This window comes from Vulpes vulpes, chromosome 15 (assembly GCF_048418805.1).
Source record: "Vulpes vulpes isolate BD-2025 chromosome 15, VulVul3, whole genome shotgun sequence".
Taxonomy (NCBI): Eukaryota; Metazoa; Chordata; class Mammalia; order Carnivora; family Canidae; genus Vulpes; species Vulpes vulpes.
The window spans coordinates 62,571,863-62,595,491 of record NC_132794.1 but is presented as its reverse complement, the minus strand read 5'-3'; the positions used below and the strand labels follow the sequence as shown (position 1 = coordinate 62,595,491).

The 23,629-nt window shown below is 44.3% G+C and overlaps 1 protein-coding gene across 2 annotated transcripts in view; it reads right to left on the bottom strand.

The window, feature by feature from the left end:
* Positions 1–23,629, bottom strand: part of MYZAP (myocardial zonula adherens protein) — an 86,349-nt gene that overhangs the window by 50,210 nt on the left and 12,510 nt on the right. For both annotated transcript variants that reach the window (XM_025999158.2, XM_072738631.1), the window contains exons 3-6: positions 11,659–11,814; positions 8,380–8,472; positions 5,768–5,881; positions 2,203–2,355 (exon numbers count right to left, since the gene is read on the bottom strand). In XM_025999158.2, coding sequence (XP_025854943.1) covers positions 2,203–2,355; positions 5,768–5,881; positions 8,380–8,472; positions 11,659–11,814 — 516 coding nt within the window. The remainder of the gene's footprint in view (positions 1–2,202; positions 2,356–5,767; positions 5,882–8,379; positions 8,473–11,658; positions 11,815–23,629) is intronic.

Sequence of the window (23,629 nt, the reverse complement as noted above, 5' to 3'; positions counted from 1 at the left end):
CAGCCCCAGTGGCTCAGCAGTTTAGCGCCACCTTCAGGCCAGGGCGTGATCCTGGAGATCCAGTATCGAGTCCCACGTCAGGCTCCCTGCATGGAGCCTACTTCTCCCTTGGCCTGTGTCTCTGCCTCTCTCTCTCTCTCTCTCATAAATAAATAAAATCTTTAAAAAGAGATGAAAGGGGGTATTACAGGTACCGATATTCTATTTCTGGATATATTATTTTGTAGATTTGACTCTGAATCAAATAAATCGTTTATCTGTTACCAAAAAATTAAATTTCAAGAAATTACCTCCCAAGACCATTCAATGGGAAAAGGATGGTCTTTTCAACAAACATTGCTGGGACAAATGGATAGTCACACCCAAAAGAACATTAGATACCTAACACAACATATCCAAAAAGTAAGCCAAAATAGATCAAAGGTTTAAATGTAAAAGACAAAACTATAAAACTCCTCTAAGTAAACATAAGATGAATCTTTGCAACCTTTGGTGAGGCAATAGTTTCTCAGATACGATACCAAAAGCATACACGAGAAAAGATAAATAGAAAGACCTTATCAGTATTCAATATTAAAACTTCTGGGCTTCAAGGATACCATCAATGAACGTGAACAGACAACCCAGAGAGTGGGAGAAAAGATCTGCAAATCACATATCTGATAACTTGTGTCCAAAATATATAAAGATTTTTTACAATTCAATAATATCCAATTTTAAAATGGGTGAAGGATCTGATATATGTCTTCTTTGGGAAGATATACCGACCTATTAAGCACAAGAAATATGCTCAATATTATCACTTATCGGGGAACACAAAACCACAAAGAGATACCACTTCACACTCCTGGGATGGCCATGAGCAATGAGGCAGTAACAAAGTGTCGGTGAGGATATGGAGACATCAGAATCCTCTCACACTGCTGGTGGGAATGTAAAATGGTGTGGGCATATTTCTGCATTACCTTTCATACTATGGCTCCCCTCCCGCCGCCCCCCACCATGTGTATACATTATTTTAAAATCTTGTTATGTCACAGAAGCGGGGAGGCCTTTGAAGACAAGTTGCCCACATGCAGTTAAAGCTGTCCTATTAATCACACTGGCCAAACAGTACCTAGGAGAGACTTCAGTTCAGCTCATAGAAGAAATCTGGACTCAGCCTTTCCACATGTTTGTGCTTTCCTAAATACCGCATTTAGAAACACTCCCACCTGGTCTGGGGACACTAAGCCAGGACCTCCCAGTGCCTCTCTGGGCCCCAGCTCAAGAGAAAAGAAAAAGTCAGCAGATGGGTGAGCAGGACTCAGGTTGGAGGTGCCTGGTACTCCCTTTCTGCCCACGCCCCATCCTTGCCTTTGAACCTCATGCCATTGATTTTATGCTGCAGAAGGTCTGTCTGTGTCCCGTCCTTCCAGCTTATTGCTTTTTCCAGAGAGCTGAGCCAGCTGGATGTGTGAGCTCTGGATAAAGGAGGTATACTTCAAACTCCATGGGGTACATGACATTTATTTCTAAGATCCAACAAAAGTCTCTGTTGGTGCTAATCAACCTTCTCATCACTAGAGAGGTTCTGGTGCAAGCAGCCACAAAATGGAATATCCTGAGCAGTGACTATCATCAGCTGAGAGACACACAATGTGTCCTGCACTCCATTTCCATGGCAAACAGAGACTTCTAGAAAGGGCTATGTCCCTCCTGTCCCTCATTGGCCCACTCAACCACTGCCCAGCGTCCTTGGTCACCCACGGATCTTCTTCCTGCATGCCCTTGATAATAAAGAGCCCTTATTACCTTCCAGCAAGTTCTTTATTATCAAACCAGAAAGACCTTGAGACATCAGAGAAAATCTCAACAGTGAAGTCTTCTGAAGTCCCAGACCTGTGGGCAACCCCCAGCCCTCTCAGTATGTGACAGTGGTGCCATGATGACTGTCTCAGCAGCCCTTAACGCCACTGGGGCCAGGGCAGAAGTGCCCACTCAGGGTATTCGTGGTGCATCCCAATCTGAACTGGGAATAGTGAACATAGAACCCCCCTCGGTGCCTTCAAGCCAAGCCCTATGGAGTTGGCCACAAAAAGTATGGGAAATGCCAACCAAGAAAACAGAAGAAAGGAGATGGATTTGTTAATGATGGGAAGACAGAGAAGGAAAGGGAAAGAAGAGAAGGGTCAGGGGGAAATCCAGGCTCCCCTACTTTACCTTCATCTTCAACAGCTGATTTTCAACTTGCGCTACCTCCAACTGCCTCTGCTTTTCCCGCAGCTGGCCCATGGATGCTTCATAGGTCTGCTGAAGATCTCGGATTTGATCCTTAATGTTGCTATTTTCCAGAGTAACATCCACGAGGGTTTTCTAGTGGCATAAAAAGAAATCAAAACCAGATCTGGTGATGTGAGAAAACATGCCCAGAGTCATGCACCAGGACATCCCTTTGCCATTAACCATTGGGAGAGATGTCAAGCAGCTGCAAGCCAGGACGCTGGTATCTGGGGGGCTGAGGGCCCCCCACCATGGGCAAGTGGTCTAAGGTTCTGTAGTTGGGTGGGCCAGCGAGCCTCCCCATCACACCCCACAGCCTCTGCCCACACCACCTGCCCCTGCTCAGGATGGATGGAGATGGATAAAAATGGAGTCTTTCCAGGAAAACTGTTCATAATGCATCATTTCATGTAAGAAAAATTAGGTTTTGAAAATAATAAGGATAGAACAAATCCCATTTTGAAAAGGAAAATATATAAGCATCGATTCAAACGTGTTTATGCAGAGACAAGTCTTCAGAAGACTGGGATGAATTTCACCAAGATCCAAATAATGGCTATCTCTATGTGGTAAGATTATGGAGGATATTTATTTCCTTCTCTGTGTTTTATGTATCTTTCAAATTCCTACAACAAAATCAAAAAACAAAAACATACGTTTTGTAGAATGGAGATAGTCCCCTTTTTCCTTAAAGGGGCTGTCCCTTCTGTACTTGTGAAACCACCTACCAGGACAGCCACAGCACGGCTCAGGTTCTGGTGGTGCCAGCAAATGCTTCCCCTTCCCCTACCAGGCAGAGAACTGTGGCAATGAAGAAGTACCAGGGAACAGAGTCTGGTGACTCAGACAAGTGCCTGACAAGCATCAAAAACCTGTTGATTATTGCTCCAGGCCATCCACTGGAGCAAGAATGATTAAATTAGGTACACTTAGGTGGTTCAGTGGTTGAGCATCTGCTTTTGGCTCAGGTTGTGATCCTAGGGTCCTGGGATCGAGTCCTGCATCGGGCTCCTCACAGGGAGCCTGCTTATCTCTCTGCCTCTGTCTCTACCTCTCTGCCTCTTTCATGAGGAATAAATAAAATCTTTTTTAAAAGTTATTGTTAAAAAGAAGAAGAAAAAGGAGAAAAGAAAGGCACCATATCACAACCAGGAAATTCAAGTGAATCTGAAGATTGTTGGCTTCTTACTTCTGCAAGGCTCTGACCTCTCCCCCTGCGCAGACTATCCCATTTTCATTATTATTAACAGACCAGACCCTTGGTTTGATTGCACAGGCTGTCAGAAGTGTAAGGAACTGCTGAGATGATCCCCAGTCCCCCTGTTTTATGGATAAACAAGCTGAGGCCAGCAGAAAACAACGACTTGAACAAGGTGTCTGGCTAGCAGTAGAGCCAGGACTAGAACCCTGGTGTCTGGGTCCAGATGTAGGTTCATGAGCACAAGAGTTCTATCTGTAGAGCCAGTGGGCCTTGGAGAGGGAGCGATTGGGCCAGGTGGTTTCTAAAGCCCCTTGCAGCTCAAATATCTTCTGATTCTGTGCTTTCAAATGGCTTCTGTATTTTCGTTAATGTCTAATGTCTATTTACCTCCATCAAAAATCCTTTCTCCTGATTCAAGTAGGTTTAGGAATCAGAGGCATTTTATCTACAGTGAAGGCTAAGGACTTGAGGAAGCTTCAAGGACTAATCCTCTACAAAGAGGAGATAGGCATTAGAACATGTGTCCAACCCCAGAGTTTCCAAATCTAACTGAAAGTCGAACGTGACCTGGGGAAGTGGTAGATGGTACACACAACCCAGTCCCCGGTGGTAAGAATTCCAGGTTATGGAAGCCATTCTCTGTATGAATGAGGAGTTAACCATGTAGAACCCAAAGCATTAAACCATACCAATATTAACTGGCATTAAGTAAGAGTGATGGGGAGAAGCAGAGGGCAAAGCAGACTCCCTACTGAGCAGGGAGCCCGATGCAGGGCTCGATCCCATGACTCTGGGATCATGACTTGAGCCAAAGGCAGATGCTTAACCGACTCAGCCACCCAGGTGCCCCTTAACATAATTTTTAATCTTTTCATTATAAAGCTCCTCTGTCTGCCCCAGGCCAAGACACTGGACTGTAACTAGGAACCAGTCAGATACCTGGGTTATGGCTGACCCTATTCTGATGGCTGACCCCACTGCCTGGAGCACCAGCGGGATGACAGGTCAGAAGTACAGGTGGGGAAGAGAACCCAGAAAATCAGTGCCCATACCAACCAGGTCTGCACTCAGGTGAGGTACAGCATCTCCTACTGTTTGGCCAGGAGCGAAAAGATGCCCAAGAGAGAAGGAAAGGGAGCCTTGCCAAGCCCCCTTGATGGCAGAAGAAAGGGAAAACCACACCAGACCCAGAACACGGCCAGGCCTGGGGCCAGGGTAAAACCAGCATGCACTAAGAAGGATCAGGAAAGGGGTGAGGCTCCAAGACCCCACCAGAAATGGCCTCCCAGCCAAATCCCAACACGATGCCTGCCCAGGCCCACTGTTGTATCTAGCTTTGTGGTTGGCACTACTGCCCTCACAGCTGTGACCAGAGAAAACCAGGCTCATGGGGAAGTGGAGGATTTCAACATGAAAATTTATCTGTTATTTGTATAGAACTGGGAAGGACACATACTAGCTGCGGGACCTTTTAGCAAAGGGGAAAAAAATAAGAGCCAAATGGATTTAGAGAAGAGGCAAGAAACTGTTGTGTGCCTATCTGGAAACCAAAGCCAAGGGAGAGTGTTTCTGGTGAATGTAACGCTGTTCTGAACCTTTTCAAGTTAATCTGCATATTAGATGCAGGACTCAGTTGGAAGGGTAACAATGGGTAGCACTGGCGGGGTGAACTCCCAGCAAGGCAGTTCAATCACGGGAGCAATCCTCCTGAAGTGGACCGAGGACATCCATTCAGAGCGTCCTGAATCCTTCTGCCTTCCTGCCTCGTACTAAAGACATTCTTTGGAATGCACAGGATTTCTTTTATTGCAAAATAATTTCTAAAATAGTAAAAAGTGCTTCACAGCCTTTGGGAGTTACTTGCCATGAATGAGTACAGATTGTCTGTGAGTAGGTCTGTCTTTTCCGTGCTTGGGTGGAACTTCCCGTAACGCGAGAGCTAAAAGAACAGGGGCTGATGTGCTGTTTTAAGTGCTAATACTTAAGACCACTTGTGTACCTACTGGAGAAAGTGACACCTCTAATGGAGCTCAGGATCTAAATGCCCATTTTAATGAAGGCAAAAACAAATTCTACTCAAAGGTTTAGAGTCTTGGCTTGGAAGCGCTTCCTCTCACCTCCTTCACTAGCTTCCTGGTATGGGCTTTACTGTGGCCATGCTTGAAGGATCCTAAATAATGATCTGAAGACATCCCGTGACTTACTTTACTACCGAGGCACGGACCCACACTTGGTTAGGCATGCCGGCCCCGTAACAGAGGGCACCCCAGAGGGCACCCAGGCTAACGGCGAGCACTGGAGTACCTGCAGGCCAATGGAGTCCGACGTTAAGGTTGAGTTCATGGCATTAAAACTGTCCAAGGCTGACGACTGTGTCTGGATGTGACTCTCAAGATACTCCTGCTGAGCCTGTGAAGCCTGAACAGATGACAAGATGGTTACACAAAACCATTTATGCCTGCAACAAGCTTCAGTTAGGCTAGAACCTTCTCCTGATATTTCAAGTGCGGCTTAAAATTGCAAAGTCAACATCTGCATGACCCAGAGAGGGGAAAGACAAGAAGGATCTTCCTTTACATATTCACCCACAGGCCTCACCTGCTCCTCACAACAGGTGCAGCAGCAGACCATCCCCCTTCACATGGAAGAAACAGAATCAGAGAAGCTACGGGGTTTGCACACCAGCAGCTGAGAAGCAGCACAGCTAGACCTAGAACCCAGTTGGAATATCTTCTCATGACATCTTGCTCTTTCCACTCAGCACAGAAAGAGCTCATCTGGGGTGCACACAGTTCTCCAGCATCATTCTGGGGCTGCCGCTGCTGCCGTGTCTTTGTTGGGTGTGTGTGTTTAACGTGCTGCAGACCGTTTCATCAGAGAGAGTTCTACAAGTTTAAGCCAAACCTTCAAGAAGGTCTGGGAGCAGGGAGGCAGGAGAATGAGGGGTAAGGATTCGGGGTAGGCTCAAGGGTGGATGCCGGTGGGGTCTGCTGGAGCCACAGAAAGCAGTCAGCAATGACAGAACCAGAGGGGCACCCAGCACATGGGAAGCAGAGTTGAAACAGCAGGGCAGGCCCAAGAACAGGGTGGGGGGCACGTTCTTGCTCAGTGGCGTGTTCACATTACAAGAATTTAGCAATGGTAATGTGGCTGCAGAATGAGGGCTGGCCTAGGGGAGGAGACGGGGCAGAGACATAGTTTCTCGCATGGGAAAATGAGGGTGTGCAAGAGACAGTGATGGAAAGCCAGGGACAGGGACCTGTCTGTGCATCTATTGCAACTCCAATCCTCCGGCTTTAATTACAGTTGTTAGCGCGTGTCAGTGGATGGCAGACTCAATTTCCACAAGTATGTGAGAATTTCACAAACCTCTTCCTACATGCCAGTTGAGAATGGGCTACGCCCCCACCCCTATAATCAAGGCAATGGGTCTTACTTAAGCAGATAATCTCCCGGCCAAATCATGTGCTAACCTCTAACACGGCTGGCATAACTGTGCTTCCTTCCTGCAGAGATTCACCTTTACGGAAAGTAGGTTGTGTATATGTGGACTTTTTTTCCTTCAACATTATGAATCAAAAATACAAAACATAATTTTTTCGCAGGCATTAGCTTGTTTAAACCAGAGGAATGTTATTTTCTCTTAAATTGGAAAGTAAGACATTCACATAGTTCAAACATTTACAAAATGTAAAAGGTACACACTAACATAAATCTGTCACTCCTGTCCCATCTGCTCAGGGACCACCTTGCCTACTCTGCCCCTCAATTAAGAATCATTTAATTGGGGATCCCTGGGTAGCTCAGCAGGTTTAGCACCTGCCTTTGGCCCAGGGTGTGATCTGGGAGTCCCGGGATCCAGTCCTGTGTCGAGCTCCCAGCATGGAGCCTGCTTCTCCCTCTGCCTATGTCTGCCTATCTCTCTGGGTCTCTCATGAATAAATAAAATCTTTAAAAAAAATATTCCCCAAAGCATATCTTGACGGGTCCATTTTCCTCTCTTTATTTGAGATGCTACATTTATCATATATTGGAGTACATTTCTTCACTTTTTTTATGAATGCTTACTTATTTATGTGTTAATATGATGCTGTCCTAATCTCTGAGGCTCTCTCAGTTTCTTATTAATAGAGCTAGTCTTCCTCATTGCATTTTTTTCCCCAGAATTTCCTCAATGCTTCCTATTTATTTTCTGTATACTCTGGAATCACCTAGTCCAGTCATAAGAATGACATAAAATAAAAATCTGTTGGTATTTTTATTGGGTTACATTACATTTGTGTATTACCCTGAGTAGTACGGACATCTTACAATGTTGGCAATTCCTATCTAAGTACATAGTATGTCTTTCCTCTTGGTATAGTTTACTCCTAGATATTTGGTAGTTCTCTTTGCTCTTGTTTCTTCTCACCAGTTGTGTTTTGTATACTGAAATCTACTTGTTTGTACCTATTAATTTTTTTACCCTGCTACCTTACAAAATTGTTTTTTACAGTAGTTTTTTTTTTTTCCATTGGCTCACTTGTGCTTTCTGGGTATATAATCATACAGTTTGTAAACAGTGACATTTTTACATCTACCTGTCTGGTTTTTATACCTCTAAATTTGTTCCTCTTGTTTAATTCCATTGGCTAATCTCTCAGGTACAATATTAAATAGTAATGATGATAGCTGGCTTCCTTGTCTTGTCCCTCACTGTGGAGGGAATGCTTTGAATGTAAAGATTCTTCTTGCCACAAATGTCCCTTTAAATAATACACTTAATTCTGTGACAAAATTCCCTCGGTTCATTTAAAATATGATTCTATTCACAAAGAACATCATAAACTCAAATATGTTCAGGTACCAGCCACTCAGAGGGAGTCCTAAGCCCTACCATCCTTCCATATTTCCAAGTCACTGAGATATTCACTTACTGACAATTCCTGGGTAAGCTGTCGAATCTTCTGTCTCATTTCATCATAGTCTCCATACATTCGCTTCCTTACTTTTTCCAAAGTGGCTCTCACCTGCAGCCCACAAAGATGCTAGTCAGAGATCAAGTTACAAAATTTTGAGAGATTTTCTGAAACACTAATGACAGGAGGGCTCCACACACACACACACACACACACACACACACACACACAAAGAAAAACAATTTTAAGAACATGACAGTTTGGGAAATTAAGAAAATCACTTCTAATATCTAGTTGGAAGCCAAGGGAATTATCCAAATAACAACAATAAATATGTATTATTATGTATGTTAATAATTATTAATAAAGATGAATTATCCAAATAATAAGCCCTAAAGAAAAAATGGTTTGTTGAAATGCACCTATCACCTGTCAAAACACATTCAGCAAGATTCCTTTTCCTATCACGCATTTTTATAAGTAGAAAGTTAACAAGTTGACTCTATAAACAAGTGACTAAGAAGACAAAACAAAACAAAACAAAAAAGCAACCTCTAATTTTCCCTATCTCTGCTCTGACCACCAAAGAGCAATTAAACGTCTGAAATATACGGCAGGGAAGTATGAGCATAGAGAGACCATAAATTTGAACATTTCTCATTTATCAATAATACACAGGCACAAAATATAACAAAAGTCAGGGTAATCCTCCAAACACCTGTTTACACAACCACTGTTGAAGTTCCTCTATAGCAGCACTTTTGGAGGAGTAACCAGGTCCTTACAATTTTTATTGAAAAAAAAAAAAAAAAGCCTTGACCCTGTCAAGGGTCAAAAAAAGCCTCTGCTCCCGCTCTGCTTAATGGAGAGCTCAGGGATCCTCAAATAGAAACGAGGTCTCAAGGGAGCCCTCTGCAGGGAGTTCCAGAACTTCCATGGCAGGAGGGACTCAAAGACAGCGGTTGGTAGGAATTAGGGGATAGCACGAGGGAGCACTTCACCTTGAAGCTGTATTTGCATAGCTAGCACACGGTTTTAAACCAGATTGCATGTTTGTTAGAGGTGACTGCGTATTGGTGAAAATTTTGGCAGCAAGGTGTAAATCAAGATGCCAAGACTTTCCTAAATGAATTCTGATCAAGAGTCTACTTTCTTGCTGTTATCTACAAACATTTTGGGGAAATGAGGCCCGAAACACTCTGGCAGACAGAAAGGTTTTCACCATGGCCCTAATTGGCTCTCATGCTGCTCATCAGTGGGGAGTGGGCTGGCTCTCAAGCTGGATGGCAAGTGGTACAAGAAGCCAACTGGGCCAGAATCACTCATGGCAAGAGAGAACAATCCCATAAACATGCTTAGGGATGAGCAGACCAGGATGGATTTGAAGCCAGCTATAGAAGGTGGGACCTGGAAATTAATTTTATGTTACAGGTCACAATGGAGGCTAGTAATCCAGGTCAGAACCACCCCTGTGTCCCAGGCACATGTCATCCCTGATTCACAACCAGCCTCCACCTGTTGATTTTGTCTTGGGCAACTGGCGGCTCTTCAGCTCTGCTTAAAAGGTTTACCTGTGAAGCAGTGCCTTTTTATCTGAGGTTTATAAGAAGGGACTAAGTATTTACATGAGAAAAATACTGGAGATGAGAAATGTTCAAGTTGCTTCTATAGAGGAAGTCAAGAATGAGATACTCTGAATGATTAAAAATTTTATTTGGGGAGTAGAATGATTGGGGATTTGAGGGTGGTGGTTGTCACAGTTGTCCTGTGTATGTATGTAACTTTTTTGGCTTTTCTTCATTTTCTCTGTTAAGCATTTATTATTTTTAACTAAGACAAGATTTTTATTTTTTTTAATTATATAAGTATCTAAATCTTTCAAGACACGTGAAAGAAGGTGCCCAAAACAGTTATTTTTAATACTCAATGAGATGTTCTTTTAAAAAAACTGTACAAAAAAATTAAATTAAAAAACTATACAAAAGCTGATAACATGACTTTGTATCTTCTCTGCAAACGCACTACATAAAAAGCTAGAAGTTTTGACTTTAGGGGTCCCTTCCCACCCTCCACAATCTATATAGGAGAAAACTGAAGCCCACAGAAACAAAAGCTTGGCTGGGCCAAACACAGAGGTAGATGTTGAACCAAGGTCTAGGGGGCACCCCACTGCCCTACACTGCTCTGCTTCCCATAAGCACTTTCTAGTCCACAGGTGGTGCTCTGAGCTCATTGGTGTCAGAGTAACTAATTTCCTCTCTATCTAATGATACGGATTTGGTCAACAGGGCACTGGGAGGCCAAAGAACCAAAAAGGAATGGAGATGGATGGATGGATGGATGGATGGATGAAAACAAATAAAAAATTTAGAAGAAAATGCTCCTTAACAACAGCTCTGGTTAAATGGTAGAATTATGGATGGTTTTGATTTCTTCTTGACACACTTTTGTATTTTCCAAATTTTCTTAAAAGAGTGTGTAATTAAAAATATAAGAAATGTTATATTAAACACAAAGAAATGACATTGATTGGCCTGAGATGGACAGTGTCTACTGTGGTTGACTTCTCAGCATCTATTTCGACTAACTGATCTGAACCAGCTATAATCAATCCCATTCCCCTCACCAGGGGATCCATCCAGGGATGGATTTGGGAATGGGCCTGTGACCTAATCCTGGCCAATGAGATATAAGAAGCCTAACAGAAGGACTCTAAAAAAAGAAACCAGAGACAAGTAGCCTCTTCCTCCAGCCACCATCATATTTTTAGATGATGCCATAAGCCTGACACAAAGGAGGAAAGAACCAATGGAAACTGAGAAGGATTCAGAGGACTGGAGCTTGGATGTGCCCTGGCGAGAGCCCACCTACCCCAACACTTACCCCACATGAGACAAATTTCCTCTTTGAGTTGGCTTTTCTATTTCTTACAACCAAAAACAATCAAATTTATATCATTTTTGAAACTCATGTATTAGGAGTGGATTGTCCTACATAATAAGAAAAATCACTTAAAAGTCTCCATATCATATGTGGAAGAACAGAATCATTTGGTCTCCTGAGCATCCCTACTTAGCAACCTCCAGCAGTTCACTCTATACTTCACTACAGAATTGCGTATATGTACCTTTAACATTACGTGAAGATATGAAGAAACATTTCCATCGAAAACAGTAATGCTAGAAATTCTTCCAAAAGGCCTTATTACATTCACATCAATGCTTCCAACTGCACCGTCTCACATGCTACAAAAGGAGTACAAACAAAACCAAAAACAGCAATCCTCAAATGACTCACATCTCTGATGTAGTTCATCTCTTCTTTCAGCTGGTTGGTGGACCACCCATATACCACCATTTCTTTCTGCTCGTTTGGATCTGATCTCCGCACCACGCCATAGACAACACCCTGAGGAAGTTTCCTGGTTGGTTCTCCATTGCTTAGTTCAGGGAGCTTCAAGAAGGTAGAAAAGAGAAAAGAATAATGACTGTTTAGGCCTGGTAGAGACAGTTGTGATAATGGGTACATTGTATGTGGCACTAAGGAGCCCAGCGGAAATCCAGCCCGGTCACTTTCCTCCTGCCTGCACCTGGGATGGGTCATGCCAGCCTCTACCCTGGAGGAAGGCCATCTTTCTCAAATTTCTATCAAAGCCCTATCCATCTACCTAAGAGTGTATCTGCAGGGCCCTACCAGCCCAGAGGAGCACCTTTCATTCTCACAGAGGTGCCAGGTTGACCTTTGTTACCCCTCACGACAAGAGCAAGAGTCGGCACTTTCACAGTTCAGGTGTCCTAATAATGCTGCTTTCCCCTGAAAAGCAGTTCCTCTGTATGCCTTCAACCTCATCATTAAATACATCACTTGAAATGCATGAGGTTGAGATACTGGGGGAAGAATGTTGGCTGCTCACTGGCAGCCAAATTGTCCCCTGAGGTTAAGACCCACCCTGGAGCCAGCTCAGAGAAAAGGCAGGGGGGCGGGGGGTGGGTGCAGGAGTACACAACCTGTTATGACCATTCATGAAATATTTCTGAAAAGCCAGGCAGAGCCAGCAGGACTTCAGCCAAAAGAACTTTCTTGCACTTTAATCCCTTTACCCAGAGCTTTAATACCCTTGGGAAAGGATAACACGTTCAAGTCCTAACACACTTTTCTAGAATGAAGGCTCAAGAAGCTAGAGAAAGGAAAATTAGGATTTGTTCAGCTTCTACTATAAGCCAGACAGGTTCCTTAGTACGTTTAATCTTTACAACCATTCTGTGACATAGCAATTGTCCTCTCCGCTTGATAGCTGAGAAAACCAAAGTTCAGAGAGGTTAAATAACTTGCTTATAGCCACAAATCTACATTCAAGGACAATTCTGCCCTTCCGACACTTAGTATACTTCCCCACACCATGGGCTTTGTTAGGTCCAGGATGACAGAGCAAGAGACCCCATGACAGAGAAGGGCAAGACAAAATCAGGGACTGAGGCTTCATAGACAAACCAGCCTACACCAGGCTCCCCTGGGGCTAACCCTGACCATGACAATCACAGTACAGAAGCCTGAATTCCATATGGCAAGCCTGCTCTCCCACTATTTTTTAAGATTTTATTTACTTACAGAGACAGAGAGAGACAAAAAAAAAAAAAAAAAAAAAAAACACATGTAGGGGTAGGGACAGAAGGAGAGAGCAATTGTCAAGCAGATTCTGTGCTAAATGCGAATCCCAACTCAGGGTTCGACCCTGAGATCATGACCGGAGCCAAAATCAAGGGTGGGACACTTAACCAAATGAACCACTCGGGTGTCCTACTCACTAATTTTTTACACCACCTTTGCATCAATTCCTTCCATGGACTCACAAAATATTTTTGACATATAAGACTGTAATTTACATTTTAAAATCATTCATTTGCTGCAGAATATAACTTTACGTTCCCATTCATTTAAAGTTGTCAAAGAAAAGTCTAGAAAGATACATGGTAAATTATTAATAGTAATGAGCTCTAAGGAGGGGACAGCATGGTAGAGCTGGGGTACTGGGTATCAGGATGACTTTCAGTTCTTTCTTTATACCTTTTTGTACTGTTTGCCTGTCAACGATGGGAAGCTTTAAAAAAAATTAGGAAACAAAACACTCATTGCTTCCCACCCTTCTGTATATATTTGGGAAGAGATGAACTATGAGGTGTTGTGACACTCTGTATTTGCTTCCAGAAAATGATTCTGCTTGAGTCCTTTGTGCTTGGATCCCACTGGCACTAATCCAACTCTTGGAATTTGTACATAAATTTAGGTGAAGAGACTGTTCAGTTGCTCTTGGTGGAATGACAAGCTAGGATTCCAGACCCCTGATTTCCCATACAAATAATTAGGAAGAGGAAAAGCTCTCATGAAACTCCCCAAATACCAGGCAACAAAAGCATGCTCTTTTAATCAGACACCACCCAGTTCCTGAAAAACAAGCTGATGAGGATGGGAAGGCTTAGTGAAATGCATTTCTGCAAAGCAAAGGCTTTCCCAGACGGGACTGGTTTTCAGGAAAATGCTCAGGTGGCTGCACACAGACAACTCTGCCTCCCTGCCTGTGGAGGAACACGCACAAAATGTCACAGACAACACGAGGTCTGTGAAACACGGCTCCAGAGGTGGTAGATCTAATCGTTACACACATGGAAAGAAAGATATCGAAGATCTGTTAAGAGAAAAACAGTAATTTCTATATTTTTGGTTTTGTTTTAAAAATTTTATGTTTATGTGCATAAAACATCTAGAAGGGTGGAATCCAAATTTTTAATGCCAGTGGCCTCAGGCAAAATAGGATTTCATTTTTTAATTTATGCTTCTTTTTGTCTGATTTTTTTAAGACTTTATTTATTCATGAGAGACAGACACAGGCAGAGGGAGAAGTGGGCTCCATATGCGGGCAGCCTGATGTGGGACTCGATCCCAGGACCCAAGGATCATGACCTGAGCCAAAGGCAAACACTCACCCCTGAGCCACCCAGGCGTCCCTACCTATGTCTGATTTTTAGCCAAAGAAAAGGGGTGGGGGGTGCATTATTTTTGAATGAATAACATTCATTCAATTTTCAAAAAAACAAAAAAGAAAAGATTATTACAAAGTCAGGAACTAAATAAAAGAGTCCAGACAAGGGCTGAGCACAGGACTCTGCTCAGGAGCAGGGCCACTCTCAGGGGCCACTCCACACAGTGAGGGTTCCCGAGGCCGTGAGCAGCTGCTGCACTGTGATAGGCAAACAGAAGGGAGGTTTATGAATAAAGCACCCCAGGGAACAAATATTTGTTGTCTGTTTTATTACGCAGTATTTTCTTTATCCTCACAATAACCCTGTCATGTAAATATTATTTGTTCTGGGATCCCTGGGTGGCACAGCGGTTTGGCGCCTGCCTTTGGCCCAGGCGCGATCCTGGAGACCCAGGATCGAATCCCACGTCGGGCTCCCGGTGCATGGAGCCTGCTTCTCCCTCTGCCTATGTCTCTGCCTCTCTCTCTCTCTGTGACTATCATAAATAAATAAATAAATAATTTAAAAAATATTATTAGTTCTTCCAAGGTGGCCACAGCATTCAAGTGCCTGAGTACATCTTCCCAAATCTAAGCTCTTGCCTTTGACCACAAGCTTTCAAAACAGCTAAGAGTCAGGGGTGAAATGGAATCTCACATCTCCATGTGGCAGCAGCCCAGACCTCAGCGGCAGGGAAGCCAAGAGCCTGGGCCCCGGTCTGGTTGGGGCCACTGGGGAGAGGCAGGCTCAGCACAGGGAGGCCTCCTGGGCTCCGTCTCCCCCTCGGCCCCCACCCTTTCTGCTCCTTTCTGCTCTTTATCAGTCAACCCCCTCCTTGTCACAGGATGTGACACGGGCTATTCTCTCTGTGTCCAGTGCCCACTGCTGGGCTGAAATGTCTCTCCCTCAAGGACATCTTCACTGACCCTTCAGACTGGTTAGGTCTCTACACCTTCAGCACAACCACAACACAGTGACGATTAGTATCATCACATATGTAAGGGCTGCTCACCTAGCCACTGGGCCATGTTGATCTTCTTTACCATCATAAGCCCTGACATCTATCAGTGACTGAATCAGTCAATGAATTTCTCAATAAGTATTTGCTGAAGAGGGAGCTTTAGAGGTTGGAAGAAATTCTGGGGAGTTTTCCAGATTATGTAAATATGGTCCAACTGAAGGGAACATCCTCTGTGGAAAGATGTTAGACCGAGGGACAGGGAGCTGATGTTTACCCCGTTCATAAACTCTCTATCCAGCGGAGTTGCAAAGGAACCCAAGAAGGCTATCACTCTGATAAAATGTATGTTTTTGATGAAAACCTAGAGAACTCAGGAAAAAAATGAAAAGAGCCAACACATTTGGCACTGTGTCTGCGGCTGAATTTTTCTCCTCTCAGGTCCTTTAAGGTATCTCCCTATAAGATAAATATTAGTTTCTGAAGCATGATAACAGCATTGTGATTGTATGAGAGATAGTCTTTATCTTTCAGAGAAACATGCTTAAATATTTATGATATCTGGGATACCGGGTGGAGGAAGCGGATGGGAGTGCAGACAAGCAAGACTGAGCTTGGGCTGAGGGCTTTGGGGCTGGGTGAAGGGTCAGTAATTCATCACACCGTTCAGTCTCCTTTTGTGTATGTTTGAAATTCTCCGCAGTCAAAAGTTGTGGGGTTTGGTTTTTTTTTTTTTTTAAACTTCTTCATAATGCTGCTTGGTTGGTATTAAAATATCAAATTCTTTAAAACATACTAAGCCTATTAAAAAGCCTCTTGGGTAGGAAATAATACTAGGCAAAACTGCCTGGAAAACCAAAGCCCTACCAAATGTAGGAAATGAAAAGAAAGTCAGTGTCAAAGAAGGGAAAAAAGTAACAGCCAACTGAAATGCACCCCATGAATTGCAATGTAATTAACAATAGACATAATCAGAGAAATATACAGAGAATCTTTCATTTAAACTGTTCCCTGGGATATACTCATGGCTGAAAATTTACTTACAGACTCATGCTCTGGCTGTTTTCCCCCAAAGACGTATGTAGTGCAAATTGCCTTAGAAAGAAGGAGAAAGGGATCCCTGGGTGGCTTGGCAATTTAGCGCCTGCCTTTGGTCCAGGGTGCGGTCCTGGGGTCCCGGGATCGAGTCCCGCGTTGGGCTCCTGGCACGGAGCTTGCTTCTCCCTCTGCCTGTGTCTCTGCCTCAATCTCTCTCTCTCTCTCTATCATGAATAAATAAATAAATCTTTAAAAAAAAAAAAAGAAAAGAAAAGAAAAGAAAGAAGGAGAAAGTACAGGAAAGTAACCCCACCTAAATTCCTGCCACAAGCACTTTATGCTGCTGGAGAGCTGGGGTCAGTGAGGCCAGTAATAGGTGATCATATTTCCCAAACGCTAAGAATATATGATCTTACATGAGATAAGCTCCATAACGCAGGGGCTGGATCTACTGTACTGTTTTAACCCTAACTCTCAGCACAAAGAGATGCACAATAAATATGTTTGGAAGGAAGGAAGGAAGGCAAGCAAGCAGAATATTTGGAATTGGGTCTATGCCAGAGATTTGGAGCATCTAATCATCCAAAACAGTGCTCTGCACAAAAGAAGAAAATCCTTTGGTCAAGAAGAGTTCTCAGGGAGGGGATGCCTGGGTGGCTCAGTTGGTTAGGCGTCTGCTCAGGTCATGACCTCAGGGTCTTGGGATCAAGCCCCAAACTGAGCTCCACGCTCAAAAGGGAGTCTGCTTCTTCCCTGCTCCTCCCCCTGCTTGTGATTGCTCTAGCGCTCTCCCCACCCCCCCCCCAAATAAATAATAAAATCTTTTTTAAAAAATTAGAAGAAGAGTTCTCAGGGAAGAAATAACAGCAGACACACACAGACACACAGATAGCCTACCACCGCCAGCCCCTGGTCCCAGAGGCCAGGACAGGCAGCCAGTCACATGTCCAGTCTGCTGATATGACTTAGATGGACCATTACCTGAACTAAATGACATGCAAACTAGAAACCAAGTTATTTCCAAAACTTCTTGCTTTGAACCTCTTCTTCCAGCCAGAGGGCAGCAGCTGACACAGGGACAGCTGAGCGCTGAAACAAGGGCGTCTTACCCATCTTGCCTGCTGAGGACAGCACTTTCAGGAACGTGCTCTGACCCATCTGCCCTGTGTGTCAATCCTAGCAAATTAGGAGTCCCCGGTCATGACTCACACCTGACATTGTTTTGTCTACCTGTGAAGAAAATGAATAATGAACCCTGCAGCCATCCTGAGCGGCCTTCCCACAGCCTGGGAGAGAAATAGGGAAGGGAGAGACAGACCAGTTTCCTCAAAGAAATGGATACCTTTGGCTTATTAAAGTATTTGTTATTTCTGAGGAGCTCACAGACTCAAGACACCATTTTACATAAAATAATAAACTCATGCTTGGACAAAGACCAATCATTTTTAATGCTTAAAGAGAAGGAAAAGAAAAACTTCTAGCCAAGTAGAAAGCCCAAAGAGAGTGTAGTTCTAATAACAGTATCCTGGTAGGAGGTAATTTCTTAAAGATATTACCTTCTAGATTCTAAGCTGACAACAGCTGGTTAGGCCCAACAATTCCAGAGGAAAAAAAAAAGAATATCTGGAAGGCAAAATCAGGAACTTCTTGGCTGGAACCCAGTCATACAGTACACACATTAGGTAACCTTGATTGATAAAATATAAATATCCTGACAGACCTTCCCAGATAAGAGAAAGTATGAGAGTTGACATTCCCATGGCAACATGGCCATGGCACAGACCCAAGTTGGAACTGCAAATCCATGGTGTACTAGCTGCGTGGCCCTGTGCCAGTTATTTACTGCACTCAGGTTCAAGGGTCCTGTCCTGATCAAGGACAAGGGGTATAATACCACCCACTGCAAAGGGTGGTTCTAGAAATACACAGAATAATATACATAAAACCCCGGGTACGTTGCTGGACATTACTAGTAGATATTGACAGATTCTATTATTATTAGCGGGATCTTTACATTTCTGAGTATCTGGGATCCTGCTAAAGTCTATGTTGTTTGTCTGGATGCTTCTGTCTGTCTACCTCTCTCTTCCTGGTGCTGTTTGCACCACAACCATCAAATGTGCCGTGACAGTGAGATATCCACCCTTCAACTGGCCTCTTCACAGGGCAACAATCATAATCCCAGGAGATCAGAAAAAAGGAAAAGAGCTGGGTAGTCCAGTGGGTTTGTAAATGGTACCCCAGCCCTCCTCAGTGGCTGACAAGGCTGAGGCTGGAGCAGGGGGTAGAGGGTATAGGATGGGTGGGGGAGCACTGCTGGAACAGCCGGCACAGCCCTGGTCTTGCCTGAAACCACAGCTACTAGGCCTTCCCTCTTTTATCGATGGACTTCCATATATATATATATATATATATATATATATATATATATATATATATTCAGTTGAATAAGGAGTTCCATAGCTAAAGAAACTTGGAAAAACACTGGTTCCAGGCTAATATCTACAGTTGCTAGAAGAGAAAACTGAGGCCTAGAGATGACTTGCCTGGCCCAAACACCACGGTGGGCAGTAGGGAACCAGAACTAGGACTCGGGCCTCTTCACATCCTCCTGGGCCTGCTATCTCTGAGAGGCACACACAGTCCTGCACACCATCAGGACAGCCCCAGTGCCGATCTGAATCCTGGCAGCACACTCCCTCACCTGGCAACAGCCCGGGCTGTTGTATAAACAGTCACCCCAAGGACGAGGACTCAGCACGCTTACTCATCTGGGGCTTTTAAGGGAAAGGGGACTGTAAAACTGAATGGCAAGACTTTTCTCCTTTGAAACATTATACTGGGCTATGAAAGCTCCCAATGTTTCATACATACACATATACCTGCTCTCCCTCACTAGAGTTCTTTAAAAACACAGGTCGCTAAAGGACACCTACAATGGTAGGATGTTACCAGCTATCGGAAATATCATCTGCTTCAAATTACTCTGTTGCTTTGCAAAAGACTTCGCCATCCCGCAGACTCAGAATCAGCAGAGCTCAGGCTGTGCTCACTAAAACTCAAGTACACAGTGAGACCTCGATTTAGCTGATAAATCCATAATAGCTGGTGTTGTCTCTTACTGCTATGTGCATGTATCTAAGAATACACCACATACAGATTTACATAGGAATATGGGTACATACATTCATGGCATTCTTTGAAAATGATGGGGGTTAATTTCAACATTATCTACACCAATTATCAATTCCTCAGTATGAAATGTGTATCCACAAACTAAGAGCATTTCTTCTCTCATATTCTTAATGGTTTTCAACACATAAATAAAGCCCAATGGCTAATTTATCTGAGTAGTTAATATAATTTAAGATAACATTCTACCAAAAAAAAAAAATTTGTTTGGGGCTGAACTGTGTCCTGCAAAAAAGAGAAATGTTGGAGTCCTAACCCCTAGTAGCTCCAAATTCGACCTTATTTGGAGAGAGGGCAAATTAAAATGAAGCCATTAGAGTGAGCCCTGATCCAGCACAATGGGCATCCTCATAAAAAGAGAAAATTTGGATACACACACACACACACACACACACACACACACACACATCAGGAGAATACCACGTGAAGACTTGGGTTAGGCAGCCATAGCCAGGGACTGCCACAGCCGCCAGCAGCTGAAAGAGGCAAGGGAAGATTCTTTTAGAGCCTGCAGAGAGGGTATGACTCTGCTGACTGGACCTTGACTCCAGACTTCTAATCTCCAAAACTGTAAGCCAATAAATTTGTTTGTTAAGCCATGCAGTTCATGGTACTTGCTATGGCAGCCCTAAGAAAATATAAAAACAAAACAAACAAACAAAACACATAAAGCATTCTTGAAGCACGTCCTATGTGCAAGGCAGGGACCTAAGCTCTGGGAGACAAAATAAAAAGACATCACCTCATTTCAAATGGCTCTGAGGGAAATACCTATGATGAACAAATGTAAGAAAACACTGGTCATCTTTCTCACTGTGAGATGCCTCAGGAGACTCTCAAACAGAGAGGGATGGCGTCAGAACACTTTCTAAATGTGAATACCTAGGTTCCATTCCAAACTGCAATTCAGCCTAGAACTTTCTGGGTATGTCTGTTCATAAATGATCCAGATTCATTCATATTTTTAAATACCAAAATAATGGTGATGTGCTGATTAGGTATCTATATTCGAAAAACACCACATGTAGAGAACACTGAACACTGGCACGGCCACCAGTGGGACAGGGCTCAGGATCAGGAGGGCAGAGCTGGCGTGTAGGTTAAGTGTCTCCCTGCAGAGGCTGGCTCCAAGCCGTGGAAGAACAAGTTCTCTGAGGTAAAGTCTGCAGAGAGAGGAAGCAGCAAGGCCTGAGGACATGGGCAGGAGGATGCTCAGATTTATGGAGAAGGACACAAGGACACCAAACAAAGATGCGTGGGCACAGCCCAAGAGGAAAATGCAGTACAGGCAGTTTCAGGAAGGGGGAATAACTCCCAGAGGGTATGAGGGAAAAAAGCAAAGAAGGGCCACTGTGCTTGGCACTCGAAGGATTGACATTGGCTCTGAGTCGCTGCCTCACTAAGCAATATGGTGAGCATATGCATATATTAGCTCACTTATTCTTTGCAATCAGGCATTACTGTGCTTCCTTTAAAATAAGGAAACTAAGCAGCAGAGAAAGGAAGCATTTGGGAGCTCATCTGTGGCCCACAAAAGCAGTCTTGGGGCAGTCGGGATCTTCTAGAAGAGAAAGACTAAAGGCAGCAGGCAGGAACAGTCTGCCAGGATCACCTGGTTGAGCGTCTGCCTTCAGCTCCAGGGGTCTGGGGATCCAGTCCCACATCGGGCTTCCCCCGAGAAACCTGCTTCTACCTCTACCTATTTCTCTCATGAATAAATAAATAAAATATTTAAAAAAAAAAAAAAAGGAATGGTCTGCCATAAGGGCAGGAAGCCTCCACATAAACCTCAGGAACGCAGGACTCCTGAAAAAGATGCCTCTGTTGTGACTGCCTCCAGAAGTCTCCAACACACCATCATGAAGGTGGGCAAAATATACCATCCACCACACCCCTCCCCTTCTCCAGGGATTCGGGGAAGAGCACACAGAAGAACGGCCCAAGTGGCAGTGGCATCTGTGTGTGACCAGCTGTCCCGTGGAATCCCAGGTGCTCAAAGTATGCTAAGCATCATCCATGATGGTGTCAAAGCCCCGGCTTGCCCTCAGTCACCTACAGCTCTAACGGGATCCTGGATTTTGTCCTCAAAGTTTACCTTCATCAGAAGCCACTGAGGCCTTTTACACCTTCCCACTTTGACTGATTGGAGTCAGCTCCAATCCCCCCAGCCTTTGCACACCCCTGGCGCCTCCAGGAAACCCAAGTCATCTCAGTAGGGAGGGCCATCCAGAGTTCTTGGCACCTTGCAGTGTTGTGGCCCACAATGTCCCAGGGAGGGACAACGATGGTGGAGGCACATCCCATGGCACTTTCAGGGCCTCCTTGCTCCTGCCTCACCACTGGCCCGTGACTCAAGCCCAGGCAGCTGGCCAGGACATGGTGGCAAAATCACTCAGAACAGCCTCACAGTAACCACCAGTACCTTCTAGTGCAACCACCACCCAAGGACTTCAGTCCTGGGGAAACAGCTGGCCCCACCTTCCTCCACTCTACCCCAATTCTTCTGCAGTGAGTCACTGACACATCACAGATGGGCACTTAGGCTGCACACCTGGTCCGCCCAGCATATGAGGCTACTTGACGCATGCTCTGCCCTCATGGCTCTGCCCTGTGCTCCTCACAGCCCCGGGGTTCTCACGTACCCACAGGAGGTGGCCAGGGAAAACAGGGGGACCCTGGCCCCACACTAGCACCACTTCTACCTGATTTATATATGAGGGCTCATAGTAATATTCTGATTAAAAAAAAAAAAAAAGCAGATCCTATTGCTTTGAAAGTTTGAAAAGCACTGTTTAGGTCAAATGGGCCAATCAAAGCACATAACTTGGTTACCAACTCCTGCTTGATGTGGAACACATGCCTTTGTTCCTTGGGAATACTTGATATCTCTTAGCGGTGACATGCCCTCTGGTGCCTCACAGCACCAGAAACCCTTCATGAACATCCGTCCAGGCCTGCAGCTTGGGTCTAACTCCAACAGCCCAATCCCCCCACCTCCCCTGCCATGCACACAGGAACAGCTGCCATGGCTCTGGTCTTGTCACTCCCTCCAGCTTGGGCCGCTTCCTCAAAGAGTACTCCTGATTCCTCGTGTGCTAAGCAGCCTGTGAGCCCCTCACTATCTCAATATGACCTGTACAGGTTTTTTTTGATCCTGGATCTAACCAAGGTTTGCTCCTTATATTTGATATTAACCTCTTCTTAGTCTCCTCTACGCCAATTGTTCTGCACAATGTCCCATATCTGGGGTTTCTTTGTTTCCTTACTATTCAGTTTAGTTTAACAAGTTTGGCATGAATATCACATAGGTGATCCTGTGCGGTCCTTGACTGCATCACCTCGGAAGCCCATCCACCAGGCTGCCCCACTATTGGTGAAGCTAGATTGTATCACTTGGTTGAAACACTGGCTGCCAGATTGCACCACTGTGCCTTCAAGTCAGAAAGTAACCTGTGAGGTGATACTCTGGGACTACGTGAAAATACTGTCCCACAATAAACTTCCACCAACTAGCTTTGCATCCACTGATGAACTGCCCTTGAGATTACAAAATAGAGATTTTCCAAATTTATCAGCTGAAGTTCTGTAGAAGAGCACTCTTTCTAAATCTGATGCTTACTATAAACTCATGAACTCTTTTAATTATTCAATTTGTCAAAACATATTACTGCCATTGCTTTTTGATGTTCACGTTGTTGGCAGTTTTGCCAGTGCAGTGAGACCCCCTTTCAAACTGGCTTCTGGGTCCTTTGCTAGGACCCCACTCATCTGAGCGTCACCTCACTTTCCCACACGAGATGTCCCAGGCTTGCTCTGTACTTGCCTTGCTCCCACTTGGAATCAGCCATTTTTCTGGATCCTTTGGTGGAACTCAACCTCTCTCCTTAAGCAGATAAGCAATTTGACTTTCTCTCAGCCTTGCTCTAGTCATAACCTCATTTCCCCTCCTTTACCCTGTCATTCATCATTTGAATTAGTGCTCTGTCCTTGGTATAAAGTGGGGAGAAGAAGGGAATAAGAGAAGGAGAGAAGAGACAAAGACCAACAGTGAATTTAGGGCCGT